This window comes from Prionailurus viverrinus, chromosome A2 (genome assembly GCF_022837055.1).
Source record: "Prionailurus viverrinus isolate Anna chromosome A2, UM_Priviv_1.0, whole genome shotgun sequence".
NCBI classification, from domain to species: Eukaryota; Metazoa; Chordata; class Mammalia; order Carnivora; family Felidae; genus Prionailurus; species Prionailurus viverrinus.
In genome coordinates, this window is record NC_062562.1 from 136,408,462 (window position 1) to 136,424,339 (window position 15,878).

General features: G+C 37.3%; 1 protein-coding gene across 3 annotated transcripts in view; it reads left to right on the forward strand.

Moving 5' to 3' along the window:
• The window catches only part of CFTR (CF transmembrane conductance regulator), a 188,512-nt gene extending 182,157 nt beyond the window's left edge, over positions 1-6,355 (forward strand). For 2 of the 3 annotated variants that reach the window (XM_047850177.1, XM_047850179.1), the window contains 2 exons: positions 2,298-2,470; positions 3,076-4,016. In XM_047850177.1, coding sequence (XP_047706133.1) covers positions 2,298-2,470; positions 3,076-3,409 — 507 coding nt within the window. In that variant the 3' untranslated portion in view covers positions 3,410-4,016. Of the gene's footprint in view, positions 1-2,297; positions 2,471-3,075; positions 4,017-4,650 lie in introns of those variants that run through there. The other variant, XM_047850178.1, reaches the window with a different exon arrangement.
• Positions 6,356-15,878: the final 9,523 nt, after the last annotated feature.

Sequence of the window (15,878 nt, forward strand, 5' to 3'; positions counted from 1 at the left end):
TCTGGATGCCTCTTATGTCATGTGAGAGAGCTCAGCTTTATTCTGTCAGGAAGAGATTTCAAACAGAAATGAGAGGGTCAAATTTGTACTTTAGAAGGATCCCTGGGGTGTTTGTGTGGTCAGTTGACAAATCGAACCACTTGGGATTTATAGTGTAAAGCTTAAGAGATAATGAGGGCCACCACAATGGGGTTGGCAAGGAGAAGGATTTAAGAAATATTGGAAATATGTCGAGGGCTAGAGATAAAGATTTGAAAAATCATTAGTTTATCTGTGGTGGTTGACACCCTAAGAATAAATGGGTCCTCAGAAGGAGAGTTTAGAGAGTTAGGGGTAAGGAAGACTAATATTCAGAGGACAGGAAGAGGGGGAGCTGCCCACACAGGCTCCTAAGTGGTCATAGGTATGTGGTTTCTCATAAACCAAGGGATACATGTTCAAAGAAGAAAAAAGTTCTATGTTGTGAGGTAGTGGGGACAACAGATACACAGTAGTTTTTTTTTTTGAGGTTTCTACAAAGGGGTAGATATGGGATTCTAGCTGAAGGAGAATCTGGAGGCAAGTAATGTGAGAGACATAGCAGGTTCCCAGGCTGAAGCCAAGTAAAAGCAAAAAGGCGAAGACAGAGAGAAAGGACACAGGTCCACCCAGTGTCTTTATTCACATTCTCAGATCCTTGGAGCTGAAAGTAATTTTACATTTGAGTCTTCCAGGATATACCAGAGAACTCCCCCTTGTCTAATTAATATGTTTACATTCCCGATCATTACAGAAACTCTTTTCAAAATTAATAAATTCTTACAAAGTGAGATTGCTTTAATGAGAACCCAGTCAAGGAAAGAAGTGTCACCTGCAATACATCTCATGGGCGTACAGTTAATATTTGCTGATCAAACGTGGTGATATGGGCCATCTGTGAATTCATTGCTGAATTCAGGGATCTTTCCTAAAGCCATTATCCCATTCTGCCTGTATTATAATTAGTATTGTATCTTACTTCCCAATACTAAATCCCAGACTCCCCAAGAGTAGGAGGCAGTCATCATCCATGTATCTCTCGGCCCTCAAACACTCAGCAATATTTGGCAAAAAATAGGGGCACCTGGGTGGCTCAGTTGGTAGAGCGTCCAACTTTGGCTCAGGTCATGTCCTCACGGTCTGTGAGTTCGAGCCCCATGTCGGGCTCTGTGCTGACAGCTCTGAGCCTGGAGCTTGCTTTGGATTCTGTGTCTCCCTCTCTCGCTGTCCCTCTCTCTCACAAAAACAAAATAAATGTTTAAAATAAAATAATATAAAATAAAATAAAAGTTAATGCACATTTATCTGAATAATAACCAAGATGTCAATAATTTTTATCTTATTTTAAAAGAATTTGTTTCTATATCTTGTTCGCATTTTCACCTTATTATTTCCTATCTAGCTTGAAAAAATAAGCCACTGGCCCTAACACAACTCTCATATTCCACCTCAATATCTAAGCACCTTTAAATCTCTTAGTAATATACCGCTATTTTACATCTTTTTACTTCATAGTTTCATCAATTTCTTAAAATCAGTTTTTATGAATTGAAGAAGCTCCCCAGTTGATTATTTTATAATTTTCTTTAAAAAAATGTTTTTAACATTTATTTATTTTTGAGACAGAGAGAGACAGAGCGTGAACAGGAGAGGGGCAGAGAGAGAGGGAGACACAGAATCTGAAACAGGCTCCAGGCTCTGAGCTGTCAGCACAGAGCCTGACGCGGGGCTTGAACTCACAGACCATGAGATCATGACCTGAGCTGAAGTTGGACGCTTAACCGACTGAGCCACCCAGGCGCTCCATTTTCTGCTAATTATCATGCGCTATTATGACAAAGTAGAGAATGGAAAGTATAATAAAAGAATCTGTCATGATAGAGCAAATAACTGCGTTTAATACTATTATCTTTTCTAGCATGTATTCAATTGTGTTGTAATTATTTGTGTATGTCTTTATAGATCCTGAGCCTTGAGGGGGCCATGTGCCATTTATGATTTCTTCAACCCCTATGAGGAGTACCTGGCACATAATAAGCACTCACTGAAAACTTCCCAAATTAAGTACAGAGCTGAAACAAGTCATAGGCTTATCCTTTAGAGCCGCAAAGATTATATGTAGACTTCGGTTCAATCAAACCCAAATAGCAGGGGTGATGGGTGGTTGATATAAAATTTAAACTTTCAGACTGCCTTGTGTCTTTTTAGACTGTCAACCTCTCGAGTGTCTTTAACCTTGTGGTATCTCAATTATCTAATGTTTTCTCTCTTTTCTGCAGGTTGGACTCAGATCTGTGATAGAGCAATTTCCTGGGAAGCTCGATTTTGTCCTGGTGGATGGGGGTTATGTCCTAAGCCATGGCCACAAGCAGTTGATGTGCTTGGCCAGATCTGTTCTCAGTAAGGCAAAAATCTTACTGCTTGATGAACCTAGTGCTCATTTGGATCCAATGTGAGTTTCAGAATTCCTGCCATTTAATCTTTGAAGCCTACTTCATACTGATACCGGTTCCCATTAGGCGGTCATGTCTGCAAGTGGAGGATCCCTCACTACATATGAAATGACCGCCCAGTGGAAAAGTCACTATATGATGTGAGCACAAGTGCTTATATCCTGGTATAAGAGCCCTGTGTTCTCTTCTGAGTATAATTTTGGAATTTCATACAAATTCTCCCCCTTGTCAAAACATGATGAAATACTTAGTTACATAGGCATAATCTGATTCTTATGATTTTCCTTTATGTGCCATTTATATGATAAGACTTTTTAGAGCACAAAAGAACCACTAGTGATTCCACATGATAATAAAATGTACTTATTTGTGAAATTTTCTTCAAAATATCTGTCCTATTTATTTATGGAAACTTAGAATCTGCCCCATGGTTGGGAAGCTGATTGTGGCCAACTCTAAATCAGCATTATGTTAATAAAAGTATTCAAAGAAAGATAAGTAATTTAAAGAACTAAACTGATGGGTCAGTGGGTATGTCATCAAGGATAAAGGCAGATTTTGGACCTTCTGTGATGTTATATGTGTTGTTTTCTTTCTTTTCTAGAACATACCAAATCATTCGAAGAACGCTGAAACAAGCATTTGCAGATTGCACAGTAATCCTCTCTGAACACAGGATAGAAGCTATGTTGGAATGTCAACGATTTTTAGTGAGTGTTGACAACTTGCTTAAGATCTCATTTCTCCTTTATTTCTTGATAACAATATCTCATGTGGGACTTCCTGCAAATCACAACACAACAATGTACAAGTTCTTTCAAATACGTGTCACACAGCCATCCAGCTTTATTCCGAATAGTTGCATAATTTCTCACTTTGATTTGAGCTATGAGGTGAGGTTAGAATCCAGTAAATCTCAAATATCAGAATATTACTAGGTAACATTAATAAATTGAAACATCTGTACATTGAGTCCTTTATTTGGGGATCAAGTCATAATAAGGTCTAAGTCCTGATGCTTTTAATGACTAAATCTCCCTTGGATGGGGTCCAGGAGAGGCCTGGATTGCCTTGCAATCTGATGTGTGGTTTTAATGCAGTAGTTGAAAGACTCATTTTATTCTTCTCATCATTATTTGGAGCTCAGGTAAGTGCCTCTCCCAAACACCTTCTTACTGTGCTTTCAAAACTGTCACAGATTCTTTCAAGTCATGTTTACAAATTCCCTTGGGTTTAGTCACAAGGAAATTCTGAGGATGATGTATCACATCATTTCCATTAAGGCTTTTGAGGCTCCTGGAGGTAAATTCTTTTCTTACTGAAGGATTGTTATTACCATTATTATTACTAAGCTTCAAGTGACAAATTATGGGGCCGACCCACAGCCTCTTGCCCTGCCATGGTCAGGTTCAGGAGATTGGGTATAGCCTTTCTATCCTCTGGCCTTGCGTTTGCTCAACTTGAACATGTGAGGGAGGCATTTTAAACTCACGCAAATCCTGACCAATTTGGAATTGTTAAGCTTCAAGTCCCCTGTTGAAGAGGCTCAATTCTTTGTCATGCTGTGGACTTAACATTCTTTTTTTTTTTTTTTTTGGTGGTTTTTTTTTTTTTTAACGTTTATTTTTGAGAGAGAGAGAGAGAGAAAGAGTGCAAGAGAGAGAGGGGCAGAGAGAAAGGGGAAGACACAGAATCTGAAGCAGGCTCCAGGCTCCAAGCTGTCAGCACAGAGCCTGATGCGGGGCTCGAACTCACTAACCGTGAGATCATGACCTGAGCAAAAGTCAGACACTTAACCGACTGAGCCACCCAGGCACCTCTACATTCATTTTTAAGGTCACATATGAGGATCTGTCAAAGGTCTTTCTGGCTGAGCAAGCAATTTTAGTTCCTTTAAAGTTCTCTGAAGAAGCACAGTGCTCAGTACTATAGTAATTAAAAAACAAAAGTCTTCCAGCTGCTCAGTAGAAAATATAGCTAATTTTCCAAAGGGAGAAGCTCAATAAAGCAAGAGGACTCAGCAACGAAAGGAGATATCTCTGACTGTTCAGACTGCCAGCCTGTGGACACTGTGTTTCCTTTTCGGCTTTTCTCTTCCTCTAAGCCTATACCAGTTTCTGCCCTTGCTCTGGTCCACCCTGCCTTCTGTCCGAGATCTCACTAACGGCCACTTCCGTAGGTCATAGAGGAGAACAAGGTGCGGCAGTACGATTCCATCCAGAAGCTGCTGAGTGAGAAGAGCCTCTTCCGCCAGGCCATCGGCCCCTCAGAACGGCTCAGGTTCTTCCCCACCAGGAACTCCAGCAGGCACAAGTCTCGTTCCAAAATTGCTGCTCTGAAGGAGGAGACGGAAGAAGAAGTGCATGAAACAAGGCTTTAGAGAGCAGTGCAAATATTTGCATGGGATGTTTGCTTATGAAATTGGAGGAGAAAACATTTTCTGCCTCAGAAAACTACGATGTGTAATGTTTATCTTTAAAAGGAAAAATTTTGATAAGAGGAGTTAAGGATGCTCAGATGGGTCTGGATAAGTGGCTTCCTGGCAGTGGGCAAATTGTGTGAAAGGTACTCCAAATCCTTGAAGATTTACCACTTGTGTTTGCAAGCCAGATCTTCCTGAAAACTTTTTCCCTTTGGTAGTCATTGGAAAGGTGGCTATCAACATCAGCCAGCCTCATTGTTCAACTTACTGTTTAGTGAGACTTGCTAATTTGTATTATTGGAGAAGAACTGTAATCACACTATTTAGAGATATGATTAATTAATGGTAACTGGAAACTTTAGTGGCTTATGTAAGTTTATATCCCTTTTCCTGTACTCTCTCCAAGATATTTAAGAACACAACTATATTGTCTGTTAAATATTCAGACTGTTCTGTTTCCAAGCAAGTGTTAGAATACCCCAAGAGTCACACATCAGCTTGTCAAAATATACACCATGTTAACATCGAGGTATCAGGAGAGAGAACTTCCTGATTTGGGAAAGGGTTAATACCACTCACTGCTCTACCAAAAATCCAAATAACTCAGACAAAGTACATCCCTTACCTGGGAAAAGGGCTGTTATAGTCCGATGTAGCAGGATAATTCCCTTGATGCAGAAGTTGACATGACTTTTCCCAGCTTCCAGAAAGTAACAAGCTCATAAGACCTCTGAACAGAGGATGACTGGAAAAAATGCTTTAAGGCAAATTGGTGCAGGAAAACCCTTCTTACCCCAGAAGCTCTGGGAAGAGAGTGTGCAGGCAGATAGGCTGTGGGCGCTGTGGGTAGATACACATGAAATTCAAAGATCTAGGTGTATGTAGGGCTATGCTGTATAGTTTAAGGCCGCATGCATTTCCTACTGTACAGACTGAGTGGGGCACATAATGGGAGACACATGGAAGAGGCAAGCAATTCATTTTATACGCTTCTGTTTTATAATTCTGTGATGCAAATAAAATTTTCTCTAGGAAATATTTATTTTAATATTTCAAACTCACATAAATGCCTGTATTTTAAAATGATTATATGAATTATATTTGTATTAAAAGAATTTTATATTTGAAATGTTGACTTTTATGGCGCTAGTTATTTTTTGTGATATTATGTTAAGGCTGAAGGGAAAAAAAAAAACCTTGGGGGATGTTGACCAGAGGCCATGAATTACCTTGATGGTGTAGAGAGAAGCATTAGGGCTCCCAAAGATTTTCACACCTCTATGATTCCCTGCCAACACACATGTTCCCTCTTAGAAGCTCTTCTGAAGAAAATGGTACCACAAAATCTGACCGCTCCTGTCAAGGACACATGCCTTCCCAACTCCAAACTAACCGTTAAGATTGGATTCTATTTATTACTGTAAGAAAATACCATGTGCCAGTAAAATCTGTATATTTGTGTGAAATTTAGCTGTTATCAGATGTGTTCACTAATCATGTCTCACTGATCTCTTCAGTCTCTAAGTATCATGGAACACAAAACATGACTCATTTCTTTAAATATAGCTTCTTGGGGATCCCACGTGAGTTAAGATACTCTTAAGAAACTTTTTTAAAACTGCTGTGACAGAAAACATGAATAGACACTTCTCTAAAGAAGACATCCAGATGGCCAACAGGCACAACATTGCTCCTCATCAGGGAAATACAAATCAAAACCACACTCAGATACCACCTCACGCCAGAGTGCCTAAATTGAACAAATCAGGAGACTATAGATGCTGGCAAGGATGTGGAGAAACAGGAACCCTCTCGCACTGTTGGTGGGAATGCACACTGGTGCAGCCGCTCTGGAAAACAGTGTGGAAGTTCGTCAAAAAATTAAAAATAGATCTACCCTATGACCCAGCAGTAGCACTAATAGGAATTTCCCCAAGGGATACAGGAGTGCTGATGCATAGGGGCACTTGCACCCCAATGTTTATAGCAGCCCTTTCAACAATAGCCAAATTATGGAAAGAGACTAAATGTCCATCCACTGATAAATGGATAAAGAAATTGTGGTTTATATACACAATGGAATACTACGTGGCCATGAGAAAGAATGAAATATGGCCCTTTGTAGCAACGTGGATGGAACTGGAGAGTGTTATGCTAAGTGAAATAAGTCATGCAGAGAAAGACAGATACCATATGTTTTCACTCATGTGGATCATGAGAAACTTAACAGAAGACCATGGGGGAGGGGAAGGAAAAAAAAAAGGTTAGAGAGGGAGGGAGCCAAACCATAAGAGACTCTTAAAAACTGAGAACAAACTGAGGGTTGATGGGGGGTGGGGGAGGGAGAGGAGGGTGGGTGATGAGCATTGAGGAGGGCACCTGTTGGGATGAGCACTGGGTGTTGTATGGAAACCAATGTGACAATAAATTTCATATAAAAAAATAAAACTGCTGTGAAATATACATAACCTAAACTCGACCTTCTTTAAGTGCATAATTCTGTGGCCTTAAATACATTCACATTGTTGTATAGCTATCATCACCCTCCATCCACAGAATGTGTTTCATCTTGCAAAACTGAAACTCTGTAGCCATTAAAATGCTATTCTTCCCTCCTCCTAGCCCCAGGCAATCACCATTCCATGTTCTATCATTGTGAATGTGACTAAGTACCTCATCTGAGTAGAATCTTATGATATTTGCTCTTTTGTGACTGGATTATTACACTTATCATGGCTTCAAGGCTCATCATGTTGTAGCATATGTCAGAGTTTTCTTACTTTTTAAAGCTGAGTAATATTCCATTGTATGTATACACCACATTTTGTTTATTCATTTGTCAATTTAGATTGCCTCCACCTTTTGACTATGTTGAATAATACTTTTATGTACATGGGTGTACAAATATCTTCTTGTGTCCCTGCTTTCATGAGTTAGGATACATTTGAGGTTATTTTTGTTTTAAAGTTGAGGCTATTTAATAGAAAAAAAGAGGTATATTCTGCTAAGGACCATTTATTTATTTGAAAGCTTTTTCAAATAGTGAAAAAGCTATCTGATGGCTCTTAATGAGCAAATCTCAGCAAGCGAAATAGTATTTCAAGGATTTTTAAAAAATGTTTATTTATTTTGAGAGAGAGAGTCGGGGAAGGAGGGGCAGAGACAGAGAGAGAGAGAGAGAGGGAGGGAGAGAGAAAATCCCAAGCAGATTCCGCACTGTTAGTGCACAGCCTGACATGAGATCATGACCTGAGCACAAATCAAGAGTTGGACACTTAACCTTTTAGCCACCCAGGAGCCCCAAGGGAAATAGTAATTTTTTTAAGAATTTTTCTAATGTTTATTTATTCTTCAGAAAGAGAGAGGGAGCACAAGCGGGGAAGGGCAGAGTGAGATGGAGACACAGAATCTGAAACAGGCTCCTGGCTCTGAGCTGTCAGCACAGAGCCTGACATGGGGCTCAAACTCACAAACCATGAGATCATGACCTGAGCCAAAGTCAGATGTTCAACCGACTGAGCCACCCAGGTGCCCCTAGGAAATAGTATTTGTACACTAGAAGCTAAGTGGCTTTTCTTTGTTTAAATCCCAGCTTTTAGTTGATGAGGTTTCTCTGGTACTCCTTTCTTCTTGGAAGAATTTCGTCATAAAAGATGCAGGTACCGGCATGTGGTAGATAGACAGTAGACTCCTACTAAGTCCTCTAACTCTGTCCTTATTTGGAGAGGTTTGTTTTTATATATGACCCCAAGAAGAGTCTCAGAGCATGGTCTATTCAAATCATTCTAGTTCTTTTTTTATTATTAAACCTTATTTTTAGGGAAGTTTTAGTTTACAGCAAAATTGAGCAGAAAGTACAGAGTCCCAGTAAACCTCCTGCACCCCCATACATACAGCCTTCCCCACTATCAATATTCCACATCAGAGTGATACATTTTTACAATCAGCATATCATTTTCACCCAAACTCCATGGTTTACATTAAGTTTCACTCTTGGCGAGCCCTCATTTATCTGCTCCTTCCCCCTACTCCCAGGTAACAACTGATTTTTTACTATTTCCATAGTTTTGCCTTTTCTAGAATGCCACATAGTTGCAATCATACAGTATGTAGTCTTTTCAGATTGGCTACTCTTACTTAGTAATACACATTTAAATTTCCTCTTTAAGACACGGAAGCCAAGCCTTTTCATGGCTTGATATCTCATTTCATTTTAGTACAGAATAATATTCCATTATCTGGATGTTTATTTATCCATTTACCTACTGAAGGACATCTTGATTGCCTCCAAGTTTTGGCAGTATGAATAAAGCTGCTATAAACATCCTTGTGAAGATTTTCGTGTGGACAAAAGTTTTCAACTCCTTTGGGTAAATGCTAGGGATCTTAGGGTAAGAGTATGTATGTTTAGTTTTGTAAGAAGCCATCAAACTGTCTTCCAAAGTTTCCACCAGCAATGGAGGAGAGTTCCCATTCCTCTGCCACCTCCCCAGCATTTTGCATTGTCAGTGTTTGGGAATGTGATCATTCTAGTATAGTTGTGTAGCAGTATCTCATTGTTGCTTTAATTTGCTTTTCCCTGATGACATATGCTACTGAATGTCTTTTCATATGCTAATTTTCCATTTGTATATCTTCTTTGGTGGAATGTCTGTTGAGGTCTTCTGTGCATTTTTTAATTGGTTTATTTTCTTATTGCTGGGTTTGCAGAGCTCTTTTGTATATTTTGGATAATGGTCTTTTCAGATGGGTCTTTTGCAAAAATTTATTCCTAGTCTATAGTGTGACTTTTTATTCTCTTGACATTGTCTTTTGCAGAGCAGAAGTTTTTTACTTTAAATGAAGTCCACCTTATCAAATTTTCTTTCACAGGTTGTACCTTTGGTGTTGTATCTAAAAAGTCATCTTCGTACCCAAGGTCATCTAGGTTTTTTACCATGTTATCTTCTACAAATTTTATAGATCTGCATTTTACATTTAGGTCTGTGATCCATTTTGAGATAATTTTTGTGAAGAGTGTAAGGTCTGTGTCTAGATTAATTTTTAACACGAAGATGTCCAGGTGTTCTAGGATGATTTATTGAAAAAAAAAAACTATCTTTTCTCCATTGTATTGCTTTTCCTCATTGTCACAGGTAAGTTGACTATATTTATGTAGGTCTAGTTCCAGGCTCTCTATTCTGTTCCACCAAATTATTTGTGTATTCTTTTGACAATACTATACTCTTGATTGCTGTTGCTTTATAGAATATCTTGAAGTTGAGTAGTGCCAGTTCTTGGACTTTATTCTTCTCCTTTATTATTGAGTTGGGTATTCTGGGTCTTTAATTTCTCCATATAACTTTTAGAATCAGTTTGTTAATATCCACAAAATAACTTGCTGGGATGTTTATTGGGATTGTGTTGAAACTATAAATCAAGTTGGAAGGAAACACATCTTGACAATATGGAGTCTTCCTATCCATGAATATGGATCTCCCTGTATTTAGTTGTTTTTAGATTTATTTCATAAAAGTTTTCTTCAAAGTTTATTATAGTTTCCTCATATATAGATCTTATGTATATTTTGACAGATTTATAATTATTTCATTTTTGGAGGGGTGCTAATGTAACTGGCATTGTGTTTTTAATTTCTAATTCCACTTGTTTATTGCTCGAACAGGGAAAATGATTGATTTTTGGATATTAACCTTGTATCCTGCATCCTTGCTATTATCATTAAATTAAATTAAATTTAATTTAAAAGTTTCAAGAAAGTTTTTTTTTCAATTTTGAATTTTCTCCATATATGATCATGTCATCTGCGAAGGAAGACAGTTTTATTTCTTCCTTTCCAATCTGTATACCTTTTATTTCCTTTTCTTGTCTTGTTTCATAGCTAGGACTTCTAGTAGGATGCTGAAAGCAGTGGAAAGGGGGACATCTTTGACTTGTTCTTGATCTTAATGGAAAAGCTAAGTTTGTCACCATTAAGTATATTAGCTATAGGGCTTTTGTAGATCAAGTTGAGACTTTCTTCTCTATTCCTACATTACTGAGGGTTTTTATCAGAAATTGCTGTTGGATTTTGTCAAATGCCTTATCTTTTTAAAGTTTATTTACTTATTTTTAGTAATTTCTACACCCAATGTGGGGCTGGAACTCACAACCTCGAGATCAGGAGCCACATGCTCTTTAGACTGAGCCAGACAGTTGCCCCTCAAATGCTTTTTTGGCATCTATTGATATAATCATGTGATTTTTTTTCTTATTTGGCCTGTAATTGTGGTAGATTACAAAAAAAAATAAATTAATTGATTTTCAAATGCTGAATCAGCTTTGTGTACCTAGGATTAGTCCCACTTGGTGGTGGTGTATAATTCTTTTTATACATTGCTGGACTAGACTCGCTAATATTTTGTTGACCATTTTGCTTCTATGTTCTTGAGAGATAGTGACCTATAGTTTAAGTATTAAGGTAATGCTGGTTTCAAAGAATGACTTAGAAGGTATCCCCTCTGTTTGTATCTCCTGAAAGAAATTGTAGAGAATTAGTAGGATTTCTTCCTTAAGTGTTTGGTAGAATTTACCATGAACTCATCTGGGCCTGGTGTTTTCTATTTCAGAAAGTCATTAATTATTGTTTTAATTTGTTTAATAGGCTTATTTAGATCGGCTATTCTTTTTTTCTTTTTGTGTGTTTTTGCAGATTGTATCTTTCAAGGTTCATTTCACCTAGGTTTTCAAATGGATGGACATAGAGTTTTCCATAGTATTCTTTTATTATCATTTTAATGTCCATGGGATCAGTAGTGATTTCCCCTCTTTCATTTCTGATATTAGTAATTTATGTCCTCTGTTATTTTCTTAGCATGGCTAGAGGTTTATCTATTTTTTAAGTTTTTTTTATGTTTATTCACTTTTGATAGACAGAGACAGAGTGAGATCATGGGAAGGGCAGAGAGAGAGGAAGACACAGAATCCAAGGCAGGCTCCAGGCTCTGAGCTGTCAGCACAGAGCCCGACATGGGGCTTGAACCTACAAACCATGAGATCATGACCTGAACCAAAGTCAGACACTTAACCGACTGAGCCACCCAGGCGCCCTGAGGCTTATCTATTTTATTGATCTTTTCAAAGAACCAGTCTTTTGTTTTGTTGATTCTGTTTATTAATCTCCTATTTTCAGTTTCATTAATTTATGCTTTAATTTTAATTATTTACTTTCTTCCACCTAATTTAGATTTAATATGCTCTTCTTTTTTGGTTTTCTAAGGCGGAAGCTTAGATAACTAAGTTTAGGTCTTTCTTCTTTTCTAGTATAGTCATTCAATGTTATACATTTCCACCTAAGCACTACTTTTGCTTCATGCCACAAATTTTGATAAGTTTTTTATGTTTATATAGTTCAAGATATTTTTTATTTATGTTGAGATTTCTTCTTTGACTCATATATTATTTAGAAATGTCATGTTTAATCTCCAAGTATTCTGGGATTTTCCAGCTATATTTTGTTGTTGATTTCTAGTTTAATTCCACTGTGGTCTGACAACATGTAATTTCTATTCTTTTTAATTTGTTAAGGTGTTTTCTCAGTGAATGTTCTATGTAAGGTTGATGTTCTATTTTGCTGTTGTTGGATGAAGTAGTCTATAGATTCAATTATATCCAGTTGATTAATGGTACTGTTAAGTTCTATGTCCTTACTGACTTCCTATCTGCTGAAATCTATTATTTATTTTAGAGGGGTAGTAACAAGCCTCCAACTATAATAGTAGATTAATCTATCGCAGTTTCTCCTTAAGTTCCATCAGTTTTGCTACATGCATTTTGGGTGTACATATGCCTCTGTTGTTAGGCACACATGCATTAATGAGTATTATGGCTTCTTAGAACATTAACCACTTTATGATTATATGATGCCCCTCTTTATGCCTAATAACTTGCCTTGCTCTGAAGTTAGTTCCGTCTGAAATTAATACAGATGCCCTCACTTTCTTTTGATTAAGGTTACTGTGTTATATATAACTTTCTTCATACCTATATTTTTTATCTGTGTTTCTTTATATTAAAAGTAGGTTTATAGGAGCATCTGGCTGACTCAGGGTTGTAGAGCATGCAGCTCTTGATCTCGGGGTTGTAAACACAACATTGAGTGTAGAGATTACTTAAAAATTAAGTCTTTATTTTTTTTAGATAACATATAATAGGGCCTTATTTTTTATATTCCCTCTCACAACCTGTATCTTTTAATCAGTGTTTTTAGACCATTAAAATGTACAATGATTACTGGTATAGTTCAATTAATATCTACTGTATTTGTTAGTATTTTCTATTGACTATTTTTTACTTTCTCATTTTTTCCTCCCCTTTGTGGCTTTGAGGATTTTGTATGATTTCATTTTCTCTCCTTAGCATATCAATTGTATTTCTTTTTTTTCTTGCTTTTCTTTTAGTGATTGCAATATATGTTTACAACTAATCCAAGTCCCTTTTATTATTTTTATTATTATTTTTTTTTTTAACGTTTAATTTATTTTTGAGACAGAGAGAGACAGAGCATGAACGGGGGAGGGGCAGAGAGAGAGGGAGACACAGACTTGGAAGCAGGCTCCAGGCTCTGAGCCATCAGCCCAGAGCCTGACGCGGGGCTCGAACTCACGGACCGCGAGATCGTGACCTGGCTGAAGTCGGACGCTTAACCAACTGAGCCACCCAGGCGCCCCTCCAAGTCCCTTTTAATAACACTCTACCATTGCATTGGTAGTGCAAGCACTTCATAATAACAAAATATTACTAATTTACCTCTCTTGTTCCCTGTATCATTGCTGTCATTCATTTCATTTATACATAAGATTATTTATATACACAGTATATATAATTAAATACATTATTGCTACTACTTATCAAACAGACTGTAAGTTTTTAGATCAATTAAGCATAAGAAGAAATAAGCTCCCCTTTTCTCTGTCATGTTGATGTGTGTGGCTGACTGCTCCTTGCCATGTTTTCTCACAAGACTTTCAGGATCAAGCAATTCCTGGCCAAAAAATGAAAGCCGAATTTTCCCATTCCCCAGTGGGTTTGGATGAAAGCTGGTAATAAAATCAAGTACAAATCCAAGAAGAGCATTGGAGAAGAACCAAGAACCTGGGTCTCGAAGGAGTCACACATGAGATGGAACACATATTTATGCTGCATGAAGGTTACTTGCTCGTACCATATCACTCTGTAAACATCATTACTACTTGAACAATACATGTTTTATTGGATGTGATTTTTCTGTCACTTTGTTTCTGCACCCATAAGTTGGTTAGTTGGTTCAATAATAAATATTTGTTTGGTTTTGGGAAAAAGTAAGAAAAGTAAAAGTTTTTATTTTATTTTACCTTCACTTATTCATTCTCTGATGCTTTTTTTTTTTTTTTTTTTTTTTTTTTTTTTTTTTTTTTTTGTGGATCTGAGTTTCTGGCCTAAATAATTTCTCTTTTCTCTGAAGAGTTTCTTTTAACATTTCTTTCAAAGTAGGTCTACTGGCTACAAATTCCATCAGTTTTTGTTTGTTTGAGACTGTCTTTATTTCTCCTTTACTTTTGTAGGATAATTTTGCAGACTACTGAATTCTAGGTTGCTAGGGATTTTTTTATTCTTCTAAACACTTTAAATATCTCACTCCACTCTTCTTGCCTGCATGTTTTTTGAGGAATAGTCAGATGTAATTCTTACCTTTTCTCCTCATAGGTAGTGTTTTTTCCTCTGGCTTCTTTCAAGTTTTTTTTTTCTTTGTTATTGAGTTTCTGCACTTTGAAGATGCCTAGGTTTGAGGTGAGGTTTTTTGGCATTTATCCTGTTTGGTGTTCACTGAGCTTACTGGACCTGTGGTTTAGTTTTTGACATTAATTTGCAGAAATTTTCAGTCATTATTGCTTAAAATATTTCTTTTGTCTCTCTTTCTTCTTCTGGTATTCCATTTACAGGTATTTTATACTTTTTGTAACTGACCATGCTTCTTGGATATTCAGGGTTATTTTTTTCAGTCTATTTTTTCTATACTTTTAAGTTTGGAGGTTCCTACTCTCATATCTTCAAGCTGAAGGATTCTTTCCTCAGCCATGTTCCATCTACTAATAAGACAATCAAAGGCATTCTTCATTTCTGTTACAATGTTTTGACCTTCAGCATTTCTATTTGATTCTTTATTAGAATTTCCATCTCACTGTTTACATTATTCACCTGTTCTTGTATCTCGTCTGCTTCCTTTATTAGAGCCTTTAGATATTCATCATGGTTTTTATGTATTCTTGGTCTGATAATTTCAACATTCCCGTCATATCAGAATCTAGCCCTAATGCTTATTTAATCCCTTCAAACTGTGTTTTTTGCCTTTTAGAATACCCTGTAATTTTTTGTTAAAAGTGAGACATGATGTAGTAGGAAAAAGGAACTCTGGTCAAGAGATCTTCAGTTATATAGTAGTAATGTGGGAGTGGGGGAGGCAAGGATTCTGTAATCCTATAATTAGGTCTCTGTCTTTTGGTATTGTGAACTTCACTAGTGCTCCTCAGCTTTCTGTCCTCTCTCTCAAGTGGAACACGATGGCTAGAATACACTGGAATTGGATATTTCTTTTCCCCAGGTAAGTCAGGCTCTGGTAAAATAGTTTGTCCTGACGGTAGGCCTTGGTAAGAAAAACAGAATGTGCTGGTATTTTTTTCAAAATTCTTAATTTCCCCCCACTGTCTGCTGGAAGCAGGAGGGAACTTTTACTTATCTTTATTATGAGTACCTGTTTGAGCTCCTGGAGGTAAAACTCATGAAAGTGTTGGTCCCTCTCCTCTGAAGACAGGGTCTTAGAATTTTCATCTCTCAGGCTTATCCACACTGAGCCTCTAGAAATCCATCAGTTACAGTGCAAATTTTCCTACCCCAGTACTGGTTCCAGGGGTTTCTGCTTGGTGGTTTCTACTCAGGTAAGTTGTGATTCTCTGTATCCACCTGTCTGTTTC